The sequence below is a fragment of the Calypte anna genome, chromosome 5A, assembly GCF_003957555.1.
Source record: "Calypte anna isolate BGI_N300 chromosome 5A, bCalAnn1_v1.p, whole genome shotgun sequence".
NCBI lineage: Eukaryota > Metazoa > Chordata > Aves > Apodiformes > Trochilidae > Calypte > Calypte anna.
This window is the reverse complement of record NC_044251.1, coordinates 38,961,642-38,981,566: the sequence shown is the minus strand read 5'-3', so window position 1 is coordinate 38,981,566 and position 19,925 is coordinate 38,961,642. Positions and strand designations below refer to the sequence as shown.

Below are 19,925 nucleotides of genomic sequence, written 5' to 3'. Positions count from 1 at the left end.
ACTGCAGACTGAAGCCAGACCAGTGCTCCCTGCAGGAGTCAAGCTTTGTGGCACACAAAACCCCAGGTAAATTCCTGCCCATTGTCCCCCAGGAAGAGTGGCAGAAGGCAGGACTTGTCCTGGATGCATCACCTTGGCAGGACACATATGGCTCAGCAAGCCAACACCACCTAAGCTGTGTTCTTCAGCTGAAAAAATATCTCTGGTTCCTTCCTCCAAGGGTCTTTTTCCAATGCATGTGATAAGTGGCACCTCTTTAGTAATATTCCAGATACCTCATCAGTTTTTGTTTTTTTTTTTTCTTGGAAGAAATGTTCTCAAAATGATTAAAGTTCTCTTCTTTAATTTTTCTTTTAAAAAAGAAAAATTCTTCTATGGAATTCTTCTATTCCATCCCAGCCTGGAAAGGATGAAGAACTGATAGAAAATCAGGAAACTTCATCAGATGTGTTCTTCTTTTCCATCTCCCTGAGAAATACTCAGTTCCAACATTTCCCACCCATTTTTTTGGTGTCAGCAGCCTCACTGAGTACTGAGAATTGAATGTTTTCTTACACACAGAACCTACCCTCCTCAAGTGGAAGTCCAAACTGTGGTAGAGAAACCACAAAGAGTTCACCTTCCTACCATCCATGCTGTCAGCTCTGAAGAATTTCCTCTGGTGGAGCTCTGCAAAGCATCTCACTTGCACACAAAGCTGCTACAAATCCCAGCCCCTGCCACATCTCACACACAACAGGTTATTTCTGGCATGGCAGAGAAAAACCCCAATCTGCACCCACACAATCCCAAGGCTGCAAACTCCACATGGCAAGTTGCAGCTAAGAAAGGCTTTAAAAGGCCCAGGATTTAGATGGATACAAGAAAAGGGTCAGAACAACCCCAACTGCACCATAACAACTTTGCCATCTTACTTGAAGATGCTGAGTATAAATCACACTGGGTGAATTAATGGGAATCACTTTTCTCTCTTGGAGCTCTCTGACAGAGAACATGTGTTCCAGCCCTGTTCCATGCTTATCTCACACAGCACATGGTTTCAGCATCTTCCTGAGACATTAGCTGGAATTATGCACAGTTGTGTTCCTCTAAATCATCTGCAAAATCAGTCCCCAAGAGGAAACTGTTTTTTACTGAAGTGCACAGCATCTCCAACGACCCCATTAATATTACAGGTGTGTGTTAGCCCTCCTTAAAAATGTGCCCCAGAAGACTAATTCTCTGCAGGAGTAGTGATGGCTGCAGAGTACATCACTTCAGCAGGCTCAAGCAATGCTGCTTCAGTGCCATAAAGCCACTTCCCAGGCATAATGTAAGAAGAAGATGCCTGAAACTGAGAGGAATAAAACTGGAAGAGTCACCAGATTGGCATCAAGCTGCACTTTATTTTATACTGGATGGAAAATCACTAACAGATCTGTGACTGGTCCATTGACCTGTGAGTGGCCATGCTGGTGCTTGCCTCTCCCTTCCTCCCCCCCAAAAAATGTTTTGTGAAACTTAAAGGAGAATCCAACAGGCACGAGAGCTCTTCCTGCACCAGATAAAACAGACATGGGCAGCTCGGAGACAAAGGACAACTTGAAAATTGCCAAAAACAGGAGGAAACATCAACTTTCACCCCAGTCCATTTCAGCAACAGCATTTCCAAAGGATCTCTAGGAAGAAACAACTTATTTTTGAAGTAATAACAGACAAATCTGCTTTGTGTGGCAAATACCCTGAAAGCCTGTGACTTAAACACATACTACACACCTTTAAATAAAATCAGTGCTGCCAAAATACCAGGGATGCTCTCACTGACAGCTCTGCCATCTATAAGCCATACCCTGAGTATTAACTGGGCACAACCTTACAGATTCCATCTTCATGCAATGAAATCTGACATTTTGCAGCCCAAACTGTAGCCACCAGAGAGCCTCACTTCACCTTGCTGCAAGAAAAAAAGAAGATTTTCAGTCTAAGCAGCCCTGGTCCACTTGGTGACTCATTTAACCAGTCAGTTAAAGCACTTCACTTTTTTTCACCCCACTTATTTTGCACATTTGCCACAAGGAGACACTGACTTTTTTGGCAGGCCTTTGCATTATTGATTCTTGTGATCATCCAGCAGAAGGTTGGTGTGAAAAAAAAAAAATTCCTGCCACCAGTTGTTCACCAAACAGCAAGCTGCAAACTCACTTTCATGGGTGAATTCCCATGCAGGCAGCTGAACAAACACCCAAATGGACACAAGAAATAATTGCAAGCTTTTAAAATCACTAATGAGAAAGAGGAACGCAAGCATTGGAAGGATAGAAGTTTGCTCAGAACCATCTGCCACTTTGGAACTGGATTTAACCCAGAGCAGATACACAGCTGCCTGCCTGAGTGGATGGAATCATAGAATCATAGAATCATAGAATTAGCTGGGTTGGAAGGGACCTCAGAGATCATCTAGTCCAACCCTTGACCCACCGGAGCAGTTGCTAGACCATGGCACTGAGTGCCACATTTTTTTAAATGTCTCCAGGGACGGAGAATCTACCACCTCACCGGGCAGTCCATTCCATAGCCTAATCACCCTCTCCATGAAGAAATTCTTTCTAATATCTAACCTAAACCTTCCCTGGCACAACTTAAGACTGTGTCCTCTTGTCTTGTTGAAGGTTGTCTGTGAAAAGAGTCCAGTTCCCACCTCGCTACAGCCTCCTTTCAGGTAGTTGTAGACAGCAATGAGGTCTCCCCTGAGCCTCCTCTTCTTCAGGCTGAACAGCCCCACCTCTCTCAGCCTCTCCTCATAGGGCCTGTGCTCGAGTCCCTTCACCAGACTGGTTGCCCTCCTTTGGACCTGTTCCAGGACCTCTACATCCTTCTTAAACTGAGGGGCCCAGAACTGGACACAGTACTCGAGGTGTGGCCTCACCAGCGCTGAGTACATGGGAAGAATCACCTCCCTGGACCTGCTGGTGACGCTGTTTCTGATACAGGCCAAATAGAGCTGGAAGGGCAGCCAAAATGAGGGATCTGTCTTCTGTGCACACCAGAGGGGCAGCAGGAGCTCAGGGCATACTCAGATCATTTCATAATAAGCAATATGTGACAGCAATTCTTTCAGGAAAACCAAGAGAAGAAGGAAGTAGGAAGCTCCATGATGCCAGGATGACAAAATCAAGCTCAAGGATGAGTGAGTTCAAAGCTGCCTCAGGTGAAGTGATCCATGAGAGCTGAAGATGCAGAAGAGCCATGTCACCTGGGAGCTTGGCCCAGCCATCATCCAGAGGGCAATGTTTTATTCCTCCCCAGTAAGGAAATCTTTCTGTGAGATGGCTGGACTGAACCATAGAATCACGGATGGGCTGGGTTGGAATAGACCTTAAAGATTATCCAGTTCCACCCCCCTGCCATGGTCAGGGACACCTCCCACCAGCCCAGGTTGCTCCAAGCCCCATCCAACCTGGGCTGAGACACTGCCAGGGATGGGGCAGCCACAGCTTCTCTGGGAAACCTGGCACAGGGGCTCAGCACCCTCACACCAAACTATTTCATCCTAATGTCTAACTTAAATCTCTCCTCTTCCAGTTTAAAGCCATTCCTCCTCAGCTTATCACTCCAAGCCCATGTAAACAGTTCTTCCAGAGGATTCCTGTAGGTCCTCTTCAGATATTGGAAGGGTGCTCAAAGGTCTTCCCAGAATCTTTTCTCCAGGCTGAACACCCCCAACTCTCAGTCTGTCTTCACAGAAGAGAAGCTCCAGCCCTCTGATATCTTCTCTGGACTTACTAGACTTCTCTGATCCTCCTCTGGACTTACTCCAACATCTCCATGTCCCTCATGTCTAGCGGGCTCCAGAATTAGACTCAGTACTCCAGGAGAGCACAAGAAGGCAAAGGAACTGAAAAGCAGGCAGAGACCACATCTACAAAGCTAACAAGTTACTGAAAGCAGATCCTCAAACCTCAGCACCAGGCCAAGTTCAGAGCAAGACCTGCTGAGTAGCCACCAGTGGAGGAAGAAATTGCTCCAGCAAACACGATGGCTTGTTCTGCACAATCTCTGGCAAATTAACATCCCCCTTCTCCTTTACTGTTTCAATTTACCCTGCCAAAGAGGAGTAATTTCTTCTCAAAATCTTGGCGTACATCTTTATGAGGCATCTTTAAAGCTTGGGAAATAATTCTTGTTTAGATACATAAGACTGGGAGAGACTTTTTTGGCCATTAATTTCAGACTTCTGTTAATTTCCAGCCTTAATTTATTCATGGCCTGTTTGTACCCATTTGTCTCTGTGCCAACCCATCATTCAAGCTTAAATTACTCTTCTTGCCTACCCTGCCTTGTTCATCTTCCCAAGATGTTTTTGGAGCAGCAGCCATGTTCCCATCTTGTCTGACCTATGCAAGCCAAGCACTCTCAGTCCCCTCTTGCAAGGATACATTATCCATGACCCCGGTCCCCATGGTCTCCTTGCTCAGTTCAATTCATTCCTCCTGCCCACACTTCATAGAACGGTTTGGGTTGGAATGTATCTTAAAGATTAACCAGTTCCCACCCCCTGCCGTGGTCAGGGACACCTCCCACCAGCCCAGGTTGCTCCAAGCCCCATCCAACCTGGGCTGAGACACTGCCAGGGATGGGGCAGCCACAACTTCCTTGGGCAACCTGTTCCAGCATCTCACCACCCTCACAGGAAGGAACTTTTTCCTCATGTCCAACCTCAATCTCTCCTCTTCAAGTTTTAACCCACCTCCCCTTGTCCTCTCCCTACCCCCCATGTCCAAAGCCCTCCCCCAGCTTTCCTGTAGCCCCTTCAGATACTGGAAGGTTGCTCTGAGCTCACCTGGGAGCCTCCTCTTCTCCAGGCTGAACAACCCCAATCCCTCAGCCTCGCTTCCCAGGGAGCTGCTCCAGCACTCCCAGCATTTCAGTGGCTCTGCTCTGGACACCTCCCAGGAGCTCTGTGTCCTTCTGATGTTGGGGACTCCAGAAGAACAACAGAAGAACAGCAACAACAACTACAGCTGTTCAGAACTGTACCCACATCCCATGGCACGCTCGGATACCACAGTTTCATGGCTCAGCTCCCTGAGGATTCAACCCAAATTAGCCCTTGACAAGGTCAAGGACTGAACCAGTTCCCTCTCCCACCAACTGATGAGACCTCTCACTCTGCAAAATGCTTTCAGTTCCCACGTGAAAAGGAGGTCCCACACTCCAGCCATCAGTACAACCTTTTCAGCACACAGAAATCTGCACAAAGCCTGGTCCTACTCCATTAAAGAATACATACCCAATCTTCCCAAAACTAGTGGGCAAAGGAGTATTTGGAAAATTTGTTTTGCTGAAAGAAATTACTTGCTTCTGGTGCTGATACACAGCCATACTTTTCCTTTTTTTCTTTTTTTTTTTCCTGAACAGCCAAGCCTGTGAGGAGGAGCAGCCCCAGCAGGACTACATCATCTGCTGTGACACCCACTTGTGCCCCTATGGGGGACAAGATTGTTAAACCTACAGTTTGCAACCCAGCCCCCCATGCAGCATCCCCTCCCTGAAAAGAAAGGCTGGAAAAACTCTCCTAGGGAAACCCTCTGCACAACAGGGAAGGGAAGGCTTTGGAATAAATCTGATTATAATGCATGCAGGACTGCATCTGGAGTCCATGCAACCCAAACCCTATCCGTTGGCACAGGGGCAAGCTGCCACAAGTGGTGGAAGCTGTGGCAGCCCTGAGACTCCCTCAGCTCCCACAGAGGCTGATTCAGACCCCCTCAAACCCAGTTCAATGAAACCAACCTGATCCATTTCCTCCACTGCTCCTTTTCCAGTCTCTCCCACTGCATGGAGAAACCAAGAGCTCTGGGAACTGCTGGAGAAGCAGCTGAGTGCCTCCAGTAAACAGACTGGGACTTTGCTCCTCTGGCTGGAAGTGCCAAAGCCACCAGGAGAGCAGGGTGCTCAGGAAGATGGAGGAGGGATGCAGGGAGATGCTCAGGGCTTGCCATGTGATGGGTACTGCAGCAGAGCTGCTGGCACAGCTGCTGGAATAACCCAAAGAAAATTCCCTCCCATGTTTTGGAGGTAGATTTCCCCTCCTGGCCTTTTTACTCTGCTCAGAGAGCTGGAGAACTGAATTGCCAACACCACTGGAGCTGGCTCAGCATGCCTGTAATCCCAGTCTTATTAAGCAAAGCAATTAAGCATGGACTTAACTTTAAACACAGCCCCAAAGCCCAGCAGCTTAGCACCAGTTCAGACTTAAGGAGATGCTTAAGGTCATTGCTGACTTGAGGCTTAACTTCCCAAATTAAAACCACAAAACCTTGCTTGAGCTGCTCGAGGGAAGTAAGGAAACACAAAGCTTATTCTCTACAGCAACTGTGCTAAATGTGAAGGACAGGTCCAACAGCAGAGGGACCAGGGCAGACTGGAGAGTTGGGCTGATTCTAATGGGATGAGGTTCAACAAGGCCAAGTGCCGGGTCCTGCACTTTGGCCACAACAACCCCATGGGGAGCTCCAGGCTGGGCACAGAGTGGCAGAAAGGGACCTGGGAGTCTGGATTGACAGGAAGCTGAACAGGAGCCAGCAGTGTGCCCAGGTGGCCAAGAAGGCCAATGGCATCCTGGCCTGGATCAGGAACAGCGTGGCCAGCAGGTCCAGGGAAGGGATTCTGCCCCTGTGCTCAGCCCTGGGGAGGCCACAGCTTGAGTCCTGTGTCCAGTTCTGGGCCCCTCAGCTCAGGAAGGAGATTGAGGTCCTGGAGCAGGTCCAGAAAAGAGCAAGGAGGCTGTGAAGGGATCCAGCAGAATTCCTGTGAGGAAGGGCTGAGGGAGCTGGGGGTGTTGAGGCTGGAGAAGAGGAGGCTCAGGGGAGACCTCATCACTCTCTACAACTCCCTGAAAGGAGGTTGGAGCCAGGGGGGGGTTGGGCTCTTTTCCCAGGCAACTCTCAGCAAGACAAGAGGGCAGGGTCTCAAGTTGTGCCAGGGGAGGTTTAGGTTGGAGATTAGAAAGAATTTCTTTCTGGAGAGGGTGATCAGCCATTGGAATGGGCTGCCCAGGGAAGTAGTGGATTCTCCGTGTCTGGAGATATTTCCAAAGAGCCTGGATGTGGCACTGAGTGCCATGGGCTGGGAACTGCAGTGGGAGTGGATCAAGGGTTGGACTTGATGATCTCTGAGGTCCCTTCCAACCCAGCCAATTCTGTGATTCTGTGAACATTTCTGCCACTGCTCAGGACACATGTTCCTCTACGGGCTTCCCAGGTCCCTGGCAGACACATCCAACCACACAGCTGCCCCAAAGGAATGGTCACCCAGAGTCACACCACGTGCCCAGGAACAGAGCCAAGAGTCCCATGGGACACCAAGATCTGCTGCTTGGACCCTACATAGCTCCAGGGTTTCAAGGCAAGTCTGGAGAAGAGGAGCTCAGACACACAGGGGAGAACATCCAAAGGGACTGGATTAAAACTCCAGCAAGTGCCTTGGTCATGCAGTGGGAATAAAATAAAATGGAATAAAATGGAATAAATAAAATAAAACCCTCCAGATCTAAATGAGAGGAGCCTTAAGGGTGGAAATAAGCTCTTCAAATTAAGAGAAGCTCTTCTAGCATAACGAAAAATGTGATGGCCAATGCAAAGTGCCAGAACAAGTGCAGCCACAGGATTTTCAGTGTAGTTATGCTGCTCTTTTCTGAGGAAACAGCACAACAGAAATGCAGATCTGCAATGCTGAAAGCCAGATATAAGACTTTGTGAACAGTGGGAAGAGCTCCAGCAAAAAGACATTACACAGGCAGAAACTGCATGACTTGGAGATGGACCTGGTGAAACTGATGAAGGGCAGAGATAAGAAACTTGAGCTGAAGTGGTTTTAATTCAATGGAAGGCACAGAAAAGGTGTTAGGACAGACTTGAAGGAAAGGAACTTTGTAGTGTGAAAGTTAAAAAGCTTTTGCTGCTGAGATCAAAGACAGATGGGGTGGCAGTTGGAAAGAGTCAAAAAAGGAAAAAAAAAACCAACCCTAAAATCCATACATACTCCTAAGACTGGAGACACTAAACTTGATTGTAATACCAGCAAAAACTCAGAGAAGAATGAGAAGTTATGGCAAAGATCAGAAGGAACAGGGTTTCCTGTTGTATGGTTTTCTACACAGGTTTTCCTGTGTAGATGGAAAAGCTGGATCAGATCAAATGAAAAAACACACACTGGAACATGAAGCCAGGAGGTGATGAACAAGAAGGCACCATCTGCAGCCCCAACTCAAAGACTGGAGCATCAGCTCTACACCAGCACCATAACTTCTAAGTTATGGAATAACTTTAAAGAAATTATCTTGAAGAGACAGAGCCCCTCTTCCTTCCCACAGAAGCCAGAGACCTGGTACATACTCTGCATGTTTTAAACGTGGGAATTGAGGGATCAAGACATGAATCCAAAGGATCAAGAAGAGCACTTTTCATCTCAGGACCAGGTGGTGGGGGCAAGGGGCACAACCTGCCTTGCTCCAGTTCCTGTGACTTATTCTGCAGGATGTGAGGGGTTTTTTTGCAATATACATGGATGCAAATGCCAGAGCAAAGTACAGGCTTAATCAGATGACTTACAGATAAATAAAGAAGGCATTTTCCTACTCTAGCAGCTTTTTTCATATAGTATAAATAAAATTACAAAAGTGCCCAACTTAAAATTTAACAAAAGGATCAGCACACGCATGCTCCCAAGTCTCAAGTAGGTTAGTGCACACAAATATAGAAGATGAAGTAAAAATCTCTAGATGATACCCCTCAAGAGTAAGCAGAACAGCAGCCACCCATCCCCAGCTTTCACCTTCCCTCATTAAGAGAAATCTCCCTGTCCTTAGCTGGGCACAGCAGGCTGGGGATGAAGAAGAGTTGCCTCGAGGAAGGTGGTGACCATCAGCAGGCTCTCATCATGCAAATGCTGGTGAAAGGATCCAGCACAGATCCTATGAGGAGAGGCTGAGGGAGCTGTGGGTGTTCAGCCTGGAGAAGAGGCTCAGGAGAGACCTCATCACTCTCTACAACTCCCTGAAAGGAGGTTGGAGCCAGGGGGGGGTTGGGCTCTTCTCCCAGGCAACTCTCAGCAAGACAAGAGGGCAGGGTCTCAAGTTGTGCCAGGGGAGGTTTAGGTTGGAGATGAGAAAGAATTTCTTTCTGGAGAGGGTGATCAGGCATTGGAATGGGCTGCCCAGGGAAGTAGTGGATTCTCCGTGTCTGGAGATATTTCCAAAGAGCCTGGATGTGGCACTGAGTGCCATGGGCTGGGAACTGCAGTGGGAGTGGATCAAGGGTTGGACTTGATGATCTCTGAGGTCCCTTCCAACCCAGCCAATTCTATGATTCTAAATGACATCCCCATCTGGTGCCTGGCCAGCTCTCTGATCAGATCCAAGCAGTACACAAGAAGCAGACAGCACAAAGCCATCCTGGGGATAAGAGCTCATCCTTACCTGCCTTCTGCCCCTGGCATCATTCAGACCCAGACAGGAGCAAGGGGACAGTGTATAACAATGATTGCACCTACCAGAGGTTCAGGCACAGGACAGGACAGCAGCTCCTCTGCTGCTGAGGGGGGCAAGGACACAACAGGGACAGAACCTGCCTGAAATTGTGAGCACATTGCATGCCACCAGCACGCTGCTCTCCAGCAAAAGGCACCAGAATTGTTCAGCTGAACTAAAACTATCTGGACGGTGGTGACAAAACTGTGACCTCACCAAAAGAAACTGTGATGTCAAGTACATTAATAATGAGTTTTATGAACTAATCCCCATCTTCATGGGTTCACATTTTGACAGTGAACAATTAGCTAGTAGAGCTGTCAAAAGCACTTTGAAGTAACACCACTTGAAGGCCATACTTCAGGGTAGACACAGGGATGGAGTAGGATCTCCAAACCAGGGATGGAGTAAGATCTCCAAACCAGGACCTCCAAGAGGGTTCTTGCTGCCTCAGTACCAAGGGGCTGTACGTTCAAGATGCCTGAAGGATGCCTGTTCTTCCCCAGATAGGAGCAGAATATCTTTGTGACTATCCTCACACATTAAAGCACTTTATAAACTCAAAACACACAGCCACATGGGCAAGGTACTCGTTCAACAATTCAAAGCATTCACAAAATTATGATGATGGTTCCAAGGCTTAGACTGCTTTAAAAAGCATTTACAGCTTTGGAGGGATACATGCTTTTCATGAACCCAAGGGCATTTCAGTATTGGGATGCTTCTGGGTTACATGCTGCAAATTTTCCATGATGACCTCAAACTTTGCTTATTTTCTTCAGACAGAAAAACCTGAGATAACATTCACTTTTGCTTTGCTTCAGCAGCCAGTCTTCAGAGGTACAAAAGGCTGGGACATTCACAATAAAACCCCAAGAGTCAGCACTTCCAAAAGCCTTGGTCTCTCCTGGCATACTTTTAATTTAAGCACACTTTTAATTTTGTAGCATCTGCAGAACCTGGTACTAGACTAGGAAAGCTTTTCTGTCTGAGCAGTCATCTCCTGGCCTCTCTCCTGTTATACCCATGCAGAGACACTGAATTCAGGTCTGCATTTCCATACAGAGTGGGAGTGATGCTGCAGACTGAAAAAATTGCATCCCTGCCACTGAAGCAAACTTGCTTAAGTAAGTATTAAGCCAGTTATTTCTGATCCTTCTCTGGTAAATCACACCCTAGAGCTCCTCTGGAGCCACTGCAGAATTTGGGACACGGGTCCCACCCAGCTGAGACTTAAATAGTCCGTGGAGTGTCATGCAGCCATTCCTCCAGATTGCTCTGAGCTTCTGCCCAACTCCTTCGGCCACAGACAAACCAAGTGACCTCACCAAATGATTCTGACACCTGCCATGCTGTCCCCATGCCACCAGTAACAGCTCAGTAAAACCACTGGAATTGGCTGTCTGCTTTTTCAGCTGACCATTTCACAGAGAGGAGTTGTTTGGTGATTTTAAATAGGTTCAATATGTGCCTTTTCCTCCCTCTGTCAAAAAAAACCCCACAGCCACGTTTATTATATTAGAGATGGAGGGCACAGCACTGCCTGCTCTGGAAAGCAGTTCACTTCTTTTGATATCAAGGGGAGATCAAATATGCAAAAGAAAGTCTGCTCCTTAGTGCTCACCTCCCCATAAAGTGGTTTGGGTTTGGTTTTCTTCCTTTATTTTTTTCTTCCCCTCCACTTTGCCTCCATTCCCTTTTGATTTTTAAGCCTTGGCACATCCGAGCTTTTTGCAAACTCTAAACGAACTATTAGACAATAAAACCCTAATGCATCCATTTCCTCGGTGGTAAAAATGAATCATTTCTTTCACTACAATAACTTTCCCTGCTAAAGAGCTCCAAAGAGCACTGGGACAGCCACAATTTCACAGAAACCCACTACGGTTTCCTCAGCTCCTAGAAACCCGCTGCTCCTAATTAACAACTTCAGAAGCAAATACAGTGAATTTCTGCAAGGACCAACTGCTTTCATTTCAGCTGCTTCTTTTAAGGAAAACAAACACAAAACCAAAACAACAACCTCTAAACCAACACCAAGCCCCGAAACCACAAGCAGTACCACGTATTAAAATGGCACGAAGTATAAAGCCCTCGGTAACTCCCCACTTTTCTGGAATAATCTAGTTAGTTTGGTGAGGATGATGGATAACCGGATAATCCAGGAACCTCAGGATGAAGCGGCTGCCGAAGGGATTGGGGGGGAACCCAGCGGGACCGAAACTTTCCTGGTGCATCGCGGAGTACCCGGGGATCAAACCCCCCTTCCCCGCGGAGGTTGGGGGGGGGAGGGTTCGGGGGAGTGGTGTGAAAATAAAAAAACTCAACCTCAAAATGGCAGTGAAAAGTGTCCGCACCGCTCCTGAGCATCAACCGCAGGATGGAGCGGCGGGCACTCAAGTTGCGCGGCGAAACGCTTCCCCCCCCTCCGCCCCAGCAACCCGGACCCCGACCCGGACCTCGACCCAGACCCAGGACCCCCATCCCCGCCCGCAAAGCCCCGGGTCCGCCGCGTTCCCTCCGGGCAGGGGACAGCCCCCTCCGCCACCCCCCACACACCCTCCGAGGGGTGGGGACGGCATTTTGGGGAGGGGGGGGCGGGCACCCTGAGAGCTCTACCGCTACCTCCACACGCCTCAAGGTCCGGGAGGACACCTTACTTTTCTGGCTGGAGTAGCCCGGGTAATATCCATAGTAGCCCGTGATCCGCAAGATCCTGTCCTCGATGGTGGCCACGCCGTTGGGTGCTGCTTTCCCATCCATAGAGGGCGGGAGCCGCGCTCGGGGCGGCCGGGCGGGACGCGAAGCCGAACCGGGCCGGTTCGGGCTGACAGGAGGAGGAAAAGGAGAAGGAGGAGGAGGAGGAGGAGGAGGAAAAGGAGGAGAGCGGTGCGGACACGGCCGCCGCAGCTCCCGGTGCCGCCGGGGCTCTCGCTGTCACTCCACCGCCTGGTGCAGGACGGGCTCCGCAGCGCTGCCCGCACCCAGCCCGGCCTCTTTCCCCCTCCTTCCTTCCCTCCCGCAGCCCGCCCAGCCCAACCCGGCCTCCCCGCAACCCCCAGGGGAAGCGGAGGAGGAGAAAGAGGCGGGAAGGGGGGGAAGGCGGTACTTGGTTATTTAAATACAGGGGTGTGGGACCGGGGGAGGCTCTCTCCTCATCGCTGCACGGCCGGGCTCTGCAGGCTTGGTGTGTGACGGTGACACTGCCAACCCCCCCTCCTCTTCTAGGTCCTCCCCAGGCCGGTGACCACCCCCAAGGGACAGGGTTGGCTGTGGAGTTGAGGAGGAAGGGGGTTGCTTGAGGGATGAGCAGCACTTCCCCTCGGGACTGGTACCTGATGGGTGGTGCCGGTGCCCCCCAAATGGTACCCCCGAACAGGTCCAAATCTTGAACTCACCTCACACGTACGCAGACACACTCGAGGCTGTCCACAGGTAGCAGTGAATATAGAGACTAAGTTTGGGCTCGGAGGGGGGAAGGTATCAGTAGTGCCTGCTGGCCGTGTCCCTCCAAGTGATGCTCTCCCTCCCTGTGTCACCTCGGCGGTGGCAGCTGTGCTGTCCCACACTGTGGGGACGTCCAGGAGAGAAGGAGCATCTGCCCTCTGCCAGCCAGGTAGGTTGTATTCCTGTTCTAAGATCTGTCCATAGGTTGTCCTCTAAATCCTTTCCTGCATGAGGAGAAAGAGGTGAGAAATTCAGCATTTGTAGCTCGTTCCAATAGCTAATTCACTCTTTGGTAAGTCAGGCTTTGAATTGCTTGACTGTTCCTGTTGGTTGTCCTTGTTATACTCCCTGTGCTAGACTGAAAAGGCCATATAGTAGCCACCCCTTTTTTAATAACCACCCTTTTTTCCCTCCAAGATGTCTTTCTATCTAGTAACCTCTAACTCACTTTTTTTTTCCAGCCCCATCATTGTGTTGTGGCTCTATCATACTTTATCTTCACCCTTTTCATCCAGCCATTTCCATTAACAGGTGCATGGGGAATGGTCAAGACATTTCATATCCCTTGCTTCATCTGTTCACATTCATTCTCCTCCCTTCTATGCTTGGCTAAATAAGCTAATGGCACAAAACAGCCTTTTATGAGCACAAGCAAGTAATAAATGTGTTAAAAATAGCCATTGTTGTGGCTTTGCATGGGGACTCATTAGCTGGTTACCATTTATATGGTGTTTTCAAGATTGTTTTCTGGTGTATGAATGCAGATATAATAAATGAAGGTATTAAGTACTCCTTTGATCTTGATTTCTTGTCTCCTGACATGCTGCTTGGTAATATTAGGGCCAGATACAGATCATTGATAAATCAATCACTTATAACTCAGGGGTTCAAGGCATAGCTCATTTCACAGCTTCCTCATCCCATTTTAGGCTAGCTATATAACAAGATTAGTGACTTTTAATTTACACCAATTTACACCAACCCACAACAGGCATTTTCCTCTTGCTTCTGAGCTGGGGGTTGTTATGAGCAGCCTGCACCTCTCCAGGATTTCACAGACCATGGGACAGAAACAGCTGAGAGCCAGACTGTGAATTAGTTGGCTTTGAGAGGTGCTGGGTCAGTAGGAGCTGCTAACCCCTTCTAAAAGATTAACATTCTCCGTCCTACTTAGGGAAGCACAGTTGATGCAAAAATGTGATGTGATACCTGATGTGTTGTGTGGAATCTCTGAATAAACCACAAGCCATCCCCATTCCTCTCCCTTTCCCAATTTCACCTCCAGTGGGAGTTGGTGTTATGAGAACATTGATCTCAGCTTCAAAGTCAAATTTCTGGGCTTAAAAGTGTTACTTTGCAGAGAAGGAAAGAAATGACTGGTTCATTTGAAGGTTAAACTAATGTGCCCAGGAACAACTCTAAGCTTCAAATTCTTTCCAAATACCTTAGTTCTGGCTTAATTTTTCATCTCCTCTCTTTCTTTTATCCCTAGGCTTTCAAGGACATGCTGTGCATGTTTAAACATCACTAAATGATAACATAGGGAAAGGCATTCTTGAAGTTGCTCCTGACTGTGGTTCCCTTCCAATCTCACTCCACACAATAGGTGCACAGTGGTATTTTCTCTCTCCTTGAAAACTTATCATGAATTTCAGCTTCGTATTGTTCCTGAATTCTTACTATGCTGGCAGTTTCTCTTTCAATAAAAACCAAGCAAATTGCTTTTTCTGCAATTAGGCTTTTTGCAGGTTCTGGTTAAAGGAGTGCAGAAGAAACCTAGCTTACTACTGTGTCTGAACTCATGTTTACTACTAAGAAAAAGAAACACGATTAGGGGCAATGGGGACTTGTTTCACCTTTTCAAGTTAACAGGCCCAGCTGAGTTGCTAGTTGCATAAATATGCTAAAGTGATTTATTTTGCTGAGAGATTTGGGCATTTATCTCTTAAATCTAAGGGCAGATCCAGAAAAGAGCTTTAAAAGCAGCAGTTTAACCTGAAGCTTGTTGTACATGTTGAGTTTCCCCCAGACTGTACAAATGGGGATGTTTCTCTAGAGGAAGATAGAAACCATGAATAGCCACAGAATTTGGCCACAGTTGTTTGGTTTGTTGTATTTAACTTCAGGCCATATGTTTGCAAAAATAACTTCTAGAGTGAGAGAACAGTTTAAATGTCTCCTGAATCCTATTGCTGAGTCTGCAGGCAGACAGTCCCAGGGACTATTTTGCTGCACACAGCTTTCCCAGACAGCCTCAAATAGAAAAGAACAAGAGTCTGGGTGGATTTCACAGCTGCCTTTCAAATCCCACTGGATGGTGCTGGCATGAAACACCCAGTATCCTCACATGGGTAAAGCCTGAGGAAGCAAACCTATTCTCACCTGCCTGTGTTCTGACCATGTGGGCTGTGTTTCTTTCTCCATTGAGGCAAGAAGCATAATTTTCCCCTTTTTAATTCCTTACTTATGGTGCAAGGTACCCTAAAGACCCAACAGTGACAGCTCGGGAGGTCCCCACACTGGATGAACATCCCAAAGGATTTATGGACGTTCAACAAGGCCAAGCGCCGGGTCCTGCACTTTGGCCACAACAACCCCATGGGGAGCTCCAGGCTGGGCACAGAGTGGCAGAAAGGGACCTGGGAGTCTGGACTGACAGGAAGCTGAACAGGAGCCAGCAGTGTGCCCAGGTGGCCAAGAAGGGAAGGGATTCTGCCCCTGTGCTCAGCCCTGGGGAGGCCACAGCTTGAGTCCTGTGTCCAGTTCTGGGCCCCTCAGCTCAGGAAGGAGATTGAGGTGCTGGAGCAGGTCCAGAAAAGAGCAAGGAGGCTGTGAAGGGATCCAGCACAAGTGCTGTGAGGAAGGGCTGAGGGAGCTGGGGGTGTTGAGGCTGGAGAAGAGGAGGCTCAGGGGAGACCTCATCACTCTCTCCAACTCCCTGAAAGGAGGTTGGAGCCAGGGGGGGGTTGGGCTCTTTTCCCAGGCAACTCTCAGCAAGACAAGAGGGCAGGGTCTCAAGTTGTGCCAGGGGAGGTTTAGGTTGGAGATGAGAAAGAATTTCTTTCTGGAGAGGGTGATCAGGCATTGGAATGGGCTGCCCAGGGAAGTAGTGGATTCTCCGTGTCTGGAGCTATTTCCAAAGAGCCTGGATGTGGCACTGAGTGCCATGGGCTGGGAACTGCAGTGGGAGTAGATCAAGGGTTGGACTTGATGATCTCTGAGGTCCCTTCCAACCCAGCTGATTCTATGATTCTATGGAAAGACACAGGAAAGAGGGGTAGTGAAAATTCTTAGGGTTGAAGTGACTGTATTTGAGAAATACAACCCAAATCCCCTGTTTCCAAAGCCAATTCCCTGTCCTTCTCCTTCACTCCTTCAGCCTCGTTCATGCACATCCTCAACCCACCCCAGGCAAGAGAAAAAAGTGATTTAAGTGATTTCTGTCCATGAAGAGAGGTCACTGCCAGTCCTGCTGTTTCATCTCTTCAAGGAGGTATCCAAGCTGTTATCAGAAGTGAGCTGTTAAAAACCCAGGCAGCTTTGGTCTGTCACCGCCTGTTACTTTCTGGATGCAGCTTACCTTCAAACCTGGGAACATGTGAAAAAAGAAAAAAAAAAAAACCAAACCTGCCACAGCAAGGAATCTTTAATGCCAAATGGCTCTTTTCAATGGGAAATTAATGACCAGTTGATCATTCCAAATTAACTGCTTTCAGTCCAACATACTGCTGGGTTTTTTAATAAAGAATGTGTCCTTTTGACTCAGACTACAGTTTCACAGGAGCCTTTAAAAAGGAACAGCAAATAGAACTTCTCTCAGGTTATTTGGAAATTATTTTGTGTGGTTTGGGCCTGGTTCTCCTCTCAGATAAATCATGCTGGTGTAAAACATGAAGAAACTGGACCCATAGATAGGGAAAAGAAAACCTATAGGATTTCAAGTTCCTCTAATTGTCCTCTCCAGTGGTACCCAGGAAAGTGCCTGGAACATATCCAGTTCCTGCTCCCTCTGCTTCAGACACCCCAGGGATGAAGGATGGATCAGTCTCCCCACTGACAGGAAGGTCAAAATGTACTCATTGACATTATGAAAGCATTGAATGTAAAGATGCCTGAAGCTGGCATCTTGGTTTTAAGAGTTTTTCCTCTCTGTTTGAAAACTGGGGAGGTTCCAGCTTGGAACAAAATTCAGAGCCCAGTTCCAAAATATTTCAGCACATCACCAGATATTAAATGGTTTTGATTTGGCAATGAGCAGGGCAGCTTTTTTTTATGCCAGTTGATTTCATTGAAGGGAGGCAGAAGAAAAAACAGTCATTTCTTTCTGAAACTAAGACACAAATAAGGATGGAGGAGGAGGCTGCCAGAGAAATGACAAAAGAAAAGTTGAAGAGCAAGGAAGAGTCATGGGAATGAGAAGGAAAGAAAAGAAGAGAAAGAAAGAGAAAGTTTGAAAAATAGTCAAGTGAGAGGTTTTGGAGGATTTACCCTCCAGGTACCCTGGATTTGGAGGCTGGGATCATTGGAATGTGAATTGCTTCATGTCCATGGAAGTGCCTGGATGATGGCTCTTGGGACAATACTGAGCTCATGATTCAGTGTCAGAAATCTCCTCTGCCCTGAGATCTTCTGTGCCATTTTGACAATTGCTTTTGATATCATCAGGAGGCACAGCAGGACCCACAAGCAACATTACATGTAACAAGAAATCCACAACACAGGGCACTTCTAGAAAGCAGCTTTCTTAGGGATTATGAATTCCTTCAGCACATCAGCACCTATGAAGTTCTCCAGATGGTGTTCTGAGGTAAGAGTTTATGAAAAGTGACATGAAAACCTCAAACATCTCTACTGCCTCATACTGCCAGAGATTTTCTCCCTTTATGATGCTGAAGGAATGAGGCTTGATCATCTGACATCACTGTAAAAATCTGGGTGGCTTCAGATCAGCTCTATAACCCCATAAATCTCCCAGTAGTACATGAACAGCAGCTGTCTGTACTCAGCTTCTCCTTCCCACACTACCTGTATCAATTCCATTTCTTTAGGCTGCTTGGCAGTCTTTAAACAAAAAGAAAGATCACTTCTCATACCTCCTTTCTTTTGACAAATCTTGTGCTGCTGAAAATAAAGTTACCTGCTCTCCAGACTGACTCCCAAAAGCAGGGAGATTAAAACAATCAATGTGATTGATAAATTTAATCCTTTCCTCTGGCCTTCACAGGTCCTTCAGATCAATCTGTAGGATGATGGAGGTTCAGCTCCTGATGCCCTATGCTGAAACTGGTACCTAAAGAGAGGAATAGCCTTACTGATTGTGTCCTGCTCAGGAATGAGCAGCTGATGATGGGGTTTTCCAGTCCCATCTCTCAAGAGAAGAGCTCACAGCTCCTCCCCAGGTACCCTTTGTGCCCAGGCTCCCACCTCACATCTTGCACTCCCACTCCAGAAAGCATCTTACTGCAGGATCTCTCCACTTCTTGAGGCAAGGCTCTCAGTTCATTGACCTGAACATCAACATCTGGTGCCTTTTAAGAAGCCATTGGGCATCTGAGAAAACTTGCCAAGCACTGACAGAGGATCTGAGGAGATATTTTGTTTCTGCACTGGCAGCTGGAGGCCATGAAGTATTCCCTAGAACATCTCAAATAGCTCTGACGTTTTGTGCTAATTGAGTCCTTGGTGTCACTACTAAATAACTGTGTGGCTTGATGAAAAAATAGTAATCCTGATGCTTTTAAAGGCAGGAATGTTTCACCCTGAGCCAGAGGTACTTTCAGGAGGCAATTTCACTGTCCCAAGGCTGATGGGTTTGGTGACTGGATGCTCTGAGCTGAGTGGCACCTGGGAGGTAATAGGGCAGCTCAGCTCAGCAGAGGCCAAGGGAAAGCACTCAAATCAGCAGTGTATGTGTGTGCATATATCCCTTGGAAACATGTTGGCCATTCAGGATAAATTATGTGGAGAAAACAAGGCCACCTAGACTTGAGAGAATACTTCTCATTGCTCTCTGCTTTCCCTGCCAGCCTCAGAAGGCTGGTGCATCTCCCTCTGGAGGAGTACAGCTGCAGGATGAGCCCTTTGGGAATGGTGTGAACTGTCTGTGAAGGTGAAGTTGTTTTTTATCCTTTCCTTTCCATCTGTTTCCCATGCTGGGCTACATGAAGCAGACTGCAATTGTTCTTCAGTGCCCATCCTCAGCACTCTGACTTTATCCTCTCTCCAAGCACCACTGATGTCCCTGATGCTTCACCTGAAGGACCTCATGACATCAGGCTCTCTGGATTTCTTCCAGTCAGGTTTCTCCCATTTTTGCACCTTTACCTTGTGACAGATCTGGCTGGAGCTCCTTGCACCTTCTCTCTTTGGGTCCATACCTGCCATGTCTGTGACCCAGAACTGTGAACTCTCTTCAGCCTGTGGTCTTCTGCTCCATATGTAGTCCCTGCAGCAGCACTGAATCACAGCTAAAGAACCTGCTAAAGGGGCAACCACCTTCCCCCAGCCAACACAACCAGCCTGTCCCAGCTCTTTCTCCAGGTCTCATCAGGTATTGCAGCTCTGCCACCCAGAGTGTTCAGCCTTCTTCCTGCTGTATGCTCCAAATCTGGAATCTCTTATGGCAGGATAGAAAATAACCCTAGAAGAGGCTGCCCAGGACCCTAAATATGTTGTGGGCATTTTCCAAAGTACTGCAATGCATATCTGAAAACTTTCTTTTTCTGCCTCTGATAACCTTGGGAGGAAACTATCACCAGGTAACACTTTCTCTAAAGGATCAGGGGGTGACGTCTGGGTTTTCACATCTGGTTTGTCTCTGGAAACTCCTTGGATTAGTTTCATCTCTAGGAAAAAGAAACCTGGTGTCCCGCTCCCTCTGCTGGTACAATGTTTCAGCCACTACTTTGTACCAAAAGGCAAAAAAATTCCAGAGCTGTTTTCCATCCCCTCACCTGGCTCTGCTATCATT

General features: G+C 47.7%; 1 protein-coding gene across 2 annotated transcripts in view; it reads right to left on the bottom strand.

Moving 5' to 3' along the window:
• Positions 1-12,286, bottom strand: part of SLC35F4 (solute carrier family 35 member F4) — a 132,196-nt gene extending 119,910 nt beyond the window's left edge. The window contains exon 1 of one of the 2 annotated variants that reach the window (XM_030452332.1): positions 12,169-12,286. In XM_030452332.1, coding sequence (XP_030308192.1) covers positions 12,169-12,271 — 103 coding nt within the window. In that variant the 5' untranslated portion in view covers positions 12,272-12,286. The remainder of the gene's footprint in view (positions 1-12,168) is intronic. The other variant, XM_030452330.1, reaches the window with a different exon arrangement.
• Positions 12,287-19,925: the final 7,639 nt, after the last annotated feature.